General features: G+C 41.3%; 1 protein-coding gene across 3 annotated transcripts in view; it reads left to right on the top strand.

Moving 5' to 3' along the window:
* Abca1 (ATP binding cassette subfamily A member 1) overlaps nt 1–10,681 on the top strand; it is a 117,000-nt gene that overhangs the window by 96,953 nt on the left and 9,366 nt on the right. For all 3 annotated transcript variants that reach the window (XM_055605282.1, XM_055605283.1, XM_055605284.1), the window contains 9 exons: nt 878–952; nt 1,414–1,583; nt 3,013–3,190; nt 5,477–5,592; nt 5,702–5,846; nt 7,492–7,615; nt 8,883–9,012; nt 9,262–9,382; nt 10,103–10,165. In XM_055605282.1, coding sequence (XP_055461257.1) covers nt 878–952; nt 1,414–1,583; nt 3,013–3,190; nt 5,477–5,592; nt 5,702–5,846; nt 7,492–7,615; nt 8,883–9,012; nt 9,262–9,382; nt 10,103–10,165 — 1,122 coding nt within the window. The remainder of the gene's footprint in view (nt 1–877; nt 953–1,413; nt 1,584–3,012; nt 3,191–5,476; nt 5,593–5,701; nt 5,847–7,491; nt 7,616–8,882; nt 9,013–9,261; nt 9,383–10,102; nt 10,166–10,681) is intronic.

The following is a 10,681-nucleotide window of genomic DNA, read 5'->3' as shown; positions in this document are numbered from 1 at the left end:
CACACACACACACACACACACACACACACACACACACACACACACACTTCTAAAAGTGTAGGTCAAAAGTGAACTCTGAGATTAAAAGCTCTTACAACAGCCAAGCTGGTGAAGTTAGCCAGAGGGTAAATGAATTGAGGTCCAAATGCTTCCCCCAACGTTGCTGACTACACAGGAAATAGGAAAAATGAGTTAGTTTACGTTTTAGGCTGGTGGGCTGGTCTTCAAGACAGGCTAAGCCCCCATTCATTTCTCTCTATCTCAGGTTTCCCCAAGTAAAATGGTCAGGTGACATGGACTCTGGGGTCGTGGACAGTAGTGCTGGGCCAACAGTATGCAGCGCTCCCTGAAGCCATAGGCTGCATCTGCCTGGACTGTGGGTTTTACTTCTTGGGATGATGCCAAGAGACTCTGAAGAATCTTGGAAATTCAGTTTTTTTATTTTCACTTATGTGTATGGGTGGTTTGCCTGCATGCCAGTCTCTGTACCATGTGTGTGCCTAGTCCCAACAGAGGCCGGAAGAGAGCATTGGTGTTACAGATTGGTGTGAGCCACCATATAAGTGCTGGGAATTGAACCTCTGAAAGGGAAGACATGGCTCTTCACTGCTGATTCATCTCTAGCCCCAGAATCTTGGGGATTTAAGTTACGGAATTTTTTGGTGATTTTTTTTTTCATGGTTTGTGGCACCGTGGAAACATTAGTACTGTGGATTCTGGTTACTTGGTCCTCAGGAACCACACATGCAATGGCTCTAGATTTAATTTCAGTGAGTGACATGGCGGTGGTCTTCCTCTACATAGAGCTGTCTCATTGCTTACTGTCGCCCCGTATCTGTGGAACAAACCCCACTGAGACGGACTCTGTTGTTTACAGGGCAGCTCTGCAGATCGGTTTCTCAGCAGCCTGGGAAGGTTCATGACAGGACTGGATACCAAAAACAACGTCAAGGTACACCTTGCCTATGTTCTGCTAGCTTCTTGGTAAACAGTAACTCTGTGCTCCTTGAAGTCTCTTGGTCAAGTAGCTAGGGGCTGTATAGTGAGGCTATACAGCATAGTGATAAAGAAAATTTGTTGTGTCACCAGACTTAACCATGTGAACCACTCTGATCTTTGCCTTAAGCTGCTTAACCTGTTTAGATGTCACTTTCCTATGTAACTGCAAGGCAGTCGCCATGGCCACCTCTAACTTTATGTGGGTAACTGGTTAAAGTATAAAGTTTTAACATAGTGCTGGTCCCGTGGCCACTGGTCAACGGATCCTGGATCTGCAATGCTCTTCTTTGGCGGGTCACTAACTGGAATTCCTTTCTGAAGTTTCCATGTATGCGTTGTTTGTTGTGTGTTTGCACTCACTTCCGGGAGCAGGGTTTGGCAGCACTGCCTTGAAGCTTCTCTGTTTTACTTCAGGTATGGTTCAATAACAAGGGCTGGCATGCTATCAGCTCTTTCCTGAATGTCATCAACAACGCCATTCTCCGGGCCAACCTCCAGAAGGGAGAGAATCCGAGCCAGTATGGGATTACTGCTTTCAATCATCCCCTGAACCTCACCAAGCAGCAGCTCTCGGAGGTGGCTCTGTAAGTGTGTCTAAAAGGAGGGGCGTGGTGGTGTTAGGGCAGTGTGCACCAGAGGAAAGGACTGCAAAGCTGCTTGTAACAGCCAGAGATGATTACATTGTATAAGCCTGGGTTGATCCAGACTCTGGGCAGAAAATGAGCAGTTTACAGATTGCCTGTCAATCTTTCTTGACGTGAAGAAGGAAGACCAGATCTGTGAAAACCATCACCTTTGATGAACTCACATAAAGTGAATTAAAATTGTTAGTAAAACCCTAACATAATTAGCTCACCATTAATATTTCAGTTGCTTGAAAATTGGGTTTTTTAATTTAGTGAGACATGCATTTACCAGTTTCTTTCCTGAAATACGTATATGTGCATAAATTTTAAGGTCAATAGAGTCTTTGGATGAAAGAATATGGATTTAAATTTGGTGTCTAAACTTCCTAGGTATGTAATATGAAATGTGGTAATCTGTGCAAATTTATACAGCCAGCACCCAACACAGAGTTGGTAATCAGCATGGTAGAGCCCCTCACATAAGTGGGAAATGCCACATTGCTGTTGAACTACTTTAGAATAATAATGTTGACCATCAGGATCTTTACAAGACTCTATATAGTGGGCTTTTTATATTTATTAGACTGTTAAGCAGATAGAGATAGATAGGTAGGTAGGTAGGTAGGTAGGTAGGTAGGTAGATAGATAGATAGATATAGATAGATTACTTTTTGTATGTGTTAGCCTGATATATGGATCCCTTTGTTTTCAACTTATTTATAGCCATATGATTAACTTCAACGACTAGCTTCCAAATAAGATTTTTTCCTAGCACTCAGAAGGATCGAGGCCAGCCTGGTCTACAAATCGAGTTCAGGAGAGCCAAGGCTGTGTTATACAGAGAAACTCTGTCTCAAAAAACCCAAACAAACAAAAACCCCAAGGATTTCTTCCTCATTTGAAAGAGTTCTCAAGCTACATTAACTTCTTTTTATATGGAAGTTTATATCTCATTACTCTAAGATCAGAAAACCCATATTTTTTAAATGATTTATTTGGTTTATTTTATATGCATTAGTGTGAAGGAGTCAGAGCACTTGGAATCAGCATTAACAGACAGTTGTGAACTGCCATATGGGTGTTGGGAATTGAACCCGGGTCCTTTGGAACAGCAGACAGTGCTCTTAACCACTGAGCCATCTTTCCAGCCCAGAAAACCCATATTTTGAGGGTACACACATTTTAACATTATAGAAACCAGTTTTACCATCTGAGTTGTTGTGTCTTAAAATGTTACTTGAAAATAATTAGGTGGAACCTTAAGATAAAATGTGTGGTGAACGTTTGTCCTGGCTGACTTTGGTTGTGCTTATGTCTGGCCAGTTGTTTACCGAGTCTCCAGCTGCATCAAAGGTTCCCCTGATCTTTACTGCCTCTTCCCTTCTAGGATGACCACATCTGTCGACGTCCTTGTGTCTATCTGTGTCATCTTTGCGATGTCCTTTGTCCCAGCCAGCTTTGTTGTGTTCCTGATCCAGGAGCGGGTGAGCAAAGCCAAACACCTTCAGTTCATCAGCGGTGTGAAGCCCGTCATCTACTGGCTCTCCAATTTTGTCTGGGATATGGTGAGGACATAGGACTTTCTATCTCTGTATGAATCTCAGTGGGAACTGCGGGCTCATGGGGATAAAGGAAAAGCAGCCTGACATTAACCGCAGAAAGTGCCCCATTTAGTCTAAAACTACAAAATAGGAAAAGGGAGAGGCAGCTAAATGCATCCATGACACCAAACATAGTGGTAGCTTTAAAACTAATTGTACATCATGGGACCATCTGAGCACTGTGACTACAGGTATTACCAGCTATCATCTATACTCCACATCACAGTTCACTACCAAAGTAGGTCAGGAGAGGAACTCAAGCAGGGCTGCAACCTTCAGGCAGCAGTTACGGCAGAGGCCGTGGAGAAACGCTGCTCACTGGCGTGCTCCTCAAGGCTTGCTCGGACTGCTTTCTTATAGTGCCCAAGACTGCCACCTTAGGGAAGGTACCACCAAAATTGGCCTGGGCTCTTCCTCATCAATCACTAAATAAGAAAATGTCTAACAGCCAGATCTTATAAAGCATTTTCTCATTTTAAGTTTCCTCCTCTCTGATAACTCTAGCTTGTGTCAAGTTGATAAAAGTCTAGCCAGCATACTCTTTAAAAATGAGAATAGAATAGAAAGCCCTTTATTAAAAACCCAAGCCAGAACTTCTAACTTAACTGATGGGTTTTAACTTAGAGTCAGGGTGTTTTTTGCCTTCTAGGAAAGCCACTTGTCACTGAAAACTCAATAAGTTGTGTCAGCATCTTGTCTGTTCGTTGCAGTTTATCCATTTTTGTATCAACTATACTATATTGGTTTTGTTTGGATCAATATGAAAGACTTCCATAGAACCCTGAACTTCCAATTATTGGCAAATCAGTTTGAACTATTCCCTTATGGCCTTCATTAATTCTAAACTACCCTAAACAAATTTAATTCTTTGCCCAATAAACGGTTTCTCAGACTTTTAAAGGCAACTCTCATTAAACAAACTTTTCTCTCAGACGAGATATATGAGAGCACACAGGATCTCTAAGATACTGTAGAGACATGAGTGATGATGATGGAGATAATGAAATTGCATACACTAATTACACCAAGCCTGAAGACCTGTCACTCTTCTGATCTGATTGCCCCATTTATCAGTACTCCTTTTGAAAGCAAAGCTCAGAGTTAACCTTGTGTTCCAGCCATGATCTGTATGGTTGCGGGTCTAGAAAAAGCTAATCTTTATCTCATTCTTTTTACTGCAGCTCAAGGTATGGCATTTAGAAGTAATACTCACTTATTTCAACTTGGTGATGAAATAAAACCTATTTCGTGTGAATTACTATTAACTAGGGCTTTGTTTTTTTCTATGGTAATGCACAGAATCAACTTTTTTGAACCTAGATATTTTTTTTTTAACTGGTATTAAACTGCATCATTTGCTTTTTTTTTTTTTTAATCTTGATCTAGCAACTCATTCATTTAAAATACAGTTGAGTGCTCATTACAAGTCTGATGGTTTCTGGCTGTGCCTGGCAGAGGTCATTCAGAGATGAAAGAGCAATCCTTGACCTCAGGGACATCACTAGTACTCCCATGTATTTTCTGTCCCTCCCTCTTTAAGAGCCTGAGATCAGCCCCAAGCATGTCTTTATTTGAGGAGTTGATAAACATTTAAATAGGATGGGACTGAGGCAGTCTGCAGCTGCCATTCTTTTCCTATCTGCCAACCCACTATCACCTCCATGTGCTTCTCTCTCTCTCTCTCTCTCTCTCTCTCTGTACCAGCTATGAATTTTCATAATTGTTCCTGGGTCAAGTCTTTATTTCTTCATTTTAATGCTTGAGGCACTGTCAGGACAGACTGTAAAATTATTCTCGGTGTGATGAAACAATTTTGACATTCATGTTATGAGTGCTTATCTCACAAATAGATTACATGTGAGATTGAACTCGGGCAGACCATAATATAGCATTAATGATGGAACAGACACAATCATCTCTGGGTAGAATAATGGACGCTCATTTGCCTCCTGTGAAATTGAAATGACTCTGCCCGAGAATCCATCCTTCAGTAAGTTTACTGAGCGTGACACCTTGGCTTAGCTGTGGGAAAGACAGAAAGGGCATGCAGTTTATAAACTCAGCCAAGGGTAAAATGCTTGTCAAACTGTATTGTCCAGAATTTTGATTAATAGTTTATGTGGCTTCATTAATTCAGAGTTATTCTCCATCATATTTATCTGTCCTTTCTTGTCCGATGATGGGGAAGACTTGGTGTGTGTTGTATATTTGACTCAGGGGTCAACTTTATGTTCTTACTTTCTCTTTTAGTGCAATTATGTGGTTCCTGCTACACTGGTCATTATCATCTTCATCTGCTTCCAGCAGAAGTCCTACGTGTCCTCCACCAACCTGCCTGTCCTAGCCCTTTTGCTTTTACTGTATGGGTAAGACAGCTCTGGGTGGGACTCTCTCCCAGTGGGCAAGGCATATGGTACCCGATGCTAGAGGGAAGGCGGAAAACTCCAATGGATGCTTCTATTTGTGCCTCCCCAGGTGGTCCATCACACCGCTCATGTACCCAGCCTCCTTTGTGTTCAAGATCCCCAGCACCGCCTATGTGGTCCTCACCAGTGTAAACCTCTTCATCGGCATCAATGGCAGCGTGGCCACTTTTGTACTGGAGCTCTTTACCAACAATGTGAGTGCTGCGGGCAGAGCATGTCCAGCTGGCTTGCACTCCAGGCGCCAGAGGACAGTGGTTAACCCCAGTCTCATGCCGCTTGTCTGTGACATCGACGCCACTGACCGCTTTGTGCTTTCACAGAATCTGCCTTTTCTAGTTCATATAACTTCCTGTCCTGCTATCCCTTGTATTTCTCTGGTCAGGTGTTAACTGTTTCCTTTGATTTTTTTTTTTCCCCCATACTACTTTCTCCTTCAGTGTTGCTTTGGCAAAGACTGTATTCTCTTCTGGCTTTGTTTTTCTATTTAGACACCATTTCTGGAGGATGCCATTCAGTCTTCAGGTTCTCACCACCATGGCAGCATTTTTATCTCTCAGATCTATGCCTTGATTGTTCATTGGAACTCTAGTTCTCACTGTCTGGTAGATGACTCCATTTAAATTATATATATATATATTTATATATATATATATATATATATATATATACACACACACACACTAGACACATAGTAGACACACTGTGAAAGTCTTTCCCATTGGACTTAGTATTTCTCTTGTCATCCCTGTTTACTGTTTACTGAATGGCATCTCCGCAGTTGCTCATGATGCCTCTCTTGGACCCATCCTAGGTGCTTAGCTGTTTATTCGTTGCATTATTCATCAGAATTCTCTCAGTTTCAAGTCCTATAAACAAGACTCTCTATTGCTCTCGCTCAGCACACAGTGCTTTTTTTAGGTGCACAACCCTTGCTGGCCATACACTACCGTATCCCCGCCCAGTGCTTGGTGATTTCAGCTGAATTTTCCCGTAAACCACCGTATCCTGTAGGCCTGCCTTGAAATGTCCTTCTATCGCAGCGCTTGGGAGTGCCTACCATATCCTTTAGGATTTAACTCTAATGTGAAGCTTTGCTCATTTGCCCAATGTGGTATATGCTTTCTTTTCTCTGGACTGTCAGAGGCTCAGTTCTCCCTTCAGGGTAATGCACATTCGATCATGTCATCATTTCCCTTTCACAAGTTTCTTTTCTCTGAGTGAAACAGAGTATTAACATTTGCATCCTCTGTGCAGGGGCCCAACACATCCAGCAAACAGCAGCTTACTAAATTGCTGGATTTTTTTTTTTTCTATTTTCACTCTATGGGTATGCCATGTGTGTGTAGTAGAGCCCATAGAGGCCAGACAAAGCAGTTGGATCCTCTGGAGCTATACTTAGGGCCAGTTGTGAACCATCCTGTGCGTGCTGGGAACCAAACCTTGGTCCTCTGAAAGCATTGAGCCATCTCTCCCACTCCAGTGTCTTGGTATTTAACCAGCCTTTACTTATGGGGTCATAATATGTTTTGATGTAATTGGGAAGATGATTTTGAAATTCCAATAAAATCCTGAAACTCAAATATTGACATAGACGTGAGTGAGTTGCTTTTAAAATGCTAAGATAATGATTTGTTGTGGAAAAGTACCCATGTTCAGAGGTTTACTTTCACATACCCAGCATCACTCCAGATTTTCTCAAGAAAATCCTGCTGCTTTTTATTGGTATCTGAATTCAAAGGTACAAGGAATCAGATGCTTTTCTTTACATCCGTGTTTCAGACTTTGATAAGATTTTAGCTTAGATTTTGATATATATTTCTCTTGTTTTCTCATCTTTAGAAACTGAATAACATCAATGACATCCTGAAGTCTGTGTTCCTCATCTTCCCACATTTTTGCCTGGGGCGAGGGCTCATTGACATGGTGAAAAACCAGGCGATGGCTGATGCCTTGGAGAGGTTTGGTGAGTGAGGCAGTAGCTTCAGGAAAATCTTAACGGCGATAGTAGTTTTCATGGGCCTCAACACTCTGGTGGCAGCTTTAGGAAGAGGGCAGGACTGGGTGTCCCCAACACACCTCAAAGGTCAATACCAACATAACCGGTTTGTTGTGAGTCTCATTATATAGACATTTATCTGTGCCTCTAATAGCACTGAGGTAAATGGGGAAAAATTTTTGGAAGCAGGAAATGCTGTCATTTCTTTGAAACTAATACCTAATGCCACTGGTTGAGTTTCTCAAATCACTGGATAAATCAAGCCACAGCTTTGACATTTAGAGATTCAAAAGGAAAAATGTACCCTTGGATTCTACTAACAAAACCATGGGCCTGCAGGGATGTTAATGTATTGTATGTTATGTAGTCTGTAAAGAGATAATATTATATTGAAACTTTTTTGTGACTATTACTCATTTGCTGGGCAGTTTGTTTAGATGGGCCATGCTACTTAATAAACATACAAGAGGGACTTTTTCAGTTTAGTGATACAAAGGAGACATATGAAGAATTAAGGGATATTTTTTGAAAACCAGCTAATTTAAGTCACTAGTTACATTAAATGCTGTGGAAATGGACATCTTTTAAATGCATTTTCTAATACTTGTTACGTTTAAAACTAAAAAAAAAAAAATCTGACGCCAAGAATTAGCCAAGATTGTTGGCCATGTGAGAGATCATTGGGGTGGGGATGGCATATCTCATTAAAAAGGAAACTTCAGCAATCCTAATGAAGTTACAGATCCAATGCAAATTGGCTTTGAAATTCTGACTTGATACCAGGTTGTATTACAGTTCTCCAGATGAAGTCTCAAAAGTAAACACTCTTGTAACTGCTTTTTCTTCTTGTCATGGGTGGTAGCCTTTGGTGTTTCTAGAAAAGTTATGTGAAAGTGACTCCAAAGCTGAAGAAAGACTGACTTCCTTCCTTGTCCTTTCTTTCTTACTTTTTTCTTCCTTTTTTTAATAAAGGGGAGTCCTTTCATTTTTTTCAAGTGTTAAAACAAACAAACAAACAAAAAACCAAATTCATGCTTAAGCTAGCCTTGAAGGTTAAGTATGATAATAATCTCTAGTAATTTTAAACAACAAAAGCCACCCACAACCCAAGCGCCCTCTCTGTGCATAGCACAAGTCTAGGTGCACTCAAAGGGAATCTTGCCTGCAGAAACAAGAAGCAGGGCCACAATTCTGGTGCCCCCTCCCTGACCAAATGTCTGCATGTGTCTCACAGGAGAGAATCGCTTTGTGTCTCCACTGTCTTGGGACTTGGTGGGACGAAACCTTTTTGCCATGGCTGTGGAAGGAGTAGTGTTCTTTCTCATTACTGTTCTGATCCAGTACAGATTTTTCATCAGGCCCAGGTGAGTGTTTTTCTCCCAACTCTTGTAGAAACTGGATGGGGACAGAGAGACACGTGAGTCCTGGGAGACTGCACTGAGTTGAACTCATTCAGCTAAGCGGGCTTTCCTGCTGGGAGTATCCTCAGCTCCCAGCCCTGCCCACCCTAGAAACGGTAGCAAGGGGGCTTGATAAGATTGCTTTGGATACTTGAATTTTGCCTTGGAAAGTAGCTGAAAAGTTTGATTTTTCTGAAAAATGTTTCCCCTAAGACCTGTAAAAGCGAAGCTCCCTCCTTTGAATGACGAGGATGAGGATGTGAGGCGGGAGAGACAGAGAATTCTGGACGGTGGAGGGCAGAATGACATCCTGGAGATCAAGGAGCTGACGAAGGTGAGAACGTGAGCATGGACGTCAGTAACTTGTCTTTAATGTGCTTCTTTTTGTTTGCGTTTTGCTGGCTTGTTTAAAACAACAGCAACAACAGTGACAAAACAAAACCCAGTTCTTCCCCAAATGTGCATCTACACCAGGCTTTGTTGCTTTTATTTAAACTACACCATGGAGACTTCTTAATAATAATAATACTTCAGTAATACAGTTCTCACTTTTGGATTTATTTATTTTGCATATTTACATTTATGTTAGTTATTAAAACATACTAACATTGTGTGTCTAGCCATGGTGTAGAGAGTAAATAGTTGATTTTGAGTTTCATGGCTCAAAAAACAACTCCACCTCCATTGCTCTGAAAGACAGTCTGCTTCATCTTTTTCCAAATACCATAACCCTCAAATTTTACCTTACGGTATTTGAAACATTATAGTATAGATTTCTACCTTATATAATTTAATTCTAAAATATTTCATTGCCTTTTTTTTCTTAAGTCTCGCATTACAAATAAAACAAGAAACTCAATTTTGAGTTTCAGAGTCAGCTAAAAGCCACTTCTCACAGAGACACAAGATGGCCCTTGCCACATCCAGTGTGTGCTGTAGCAATTTGATGATTTCTGTTTTATTCTGCATGTGGCTTATAGTCCCCTTCTGCACGGTTGCCCACGGGAGCCCCGAGTCACTGAAATGAATGATTTATGCGTTTCCTTGGTTGCAGATCTACAGAAGGAAGCGGAAGCCAGCCGTTGACAGGATTTGCGTTGGCATTCCTCCTGGAGAGGTAAATATGCTGTGTCTGTGTTGTGTTTTGTCTCTATTAATTCAGACTGTATCTACCAAATCAAACAACAATGTCTGTAACTATGGAAAATGGCTTTGCAAGGCTTCTTTATTTGTGTCTGTGAGAGACAATCGTTCATGTAAGAAATGAGAAGCTGTATGTCAAAACAGAACAGTCTTGCACACTCTCAGGCGGTGTAGGAAGGCATACCCATCTAGGCCATGCTTTGGGGAATCCATTCAGAGGATGGGATTCAGATAGGGCAAAAACCATATTTTTTATTTTCACATGTTTTGACTTCTTCTTTGTTTGTAGGTATAGTTCTGGGGTAGGTGTTAGGTGGTGAGTTTTGACCAGTTGTCTTTCTTTATTGTTCTTCACAGATCAACCTTGGTCTCAACTGATGACTCTGTATAAATATACTCATACACAACATGGCTCATACATAAACACAGATACTCTCTCTTAAACACACACACACACACACACACACACACACACACACACACACACACA

This window comes from Psammomys obesus, unplaced genomic scaffold (assembly GCF_907164565.1).
Source record: "Psammomys obesus unplaced genomic scaffold, mPsaObe1.curated_primary_1811, whole genome shotgun sequence".
Taxonomy (NCBI): Eukaryota; Metazoa; Chordata; class Mammalia; order Rodentia; family Muridae; genus Psammomys; species Psammomys obesus.
The sequence above is the reverse complement of the archived record's forward strand: the minus strand, read 5'-3'. Positions and strand labels throughout refer to the sequence as shown.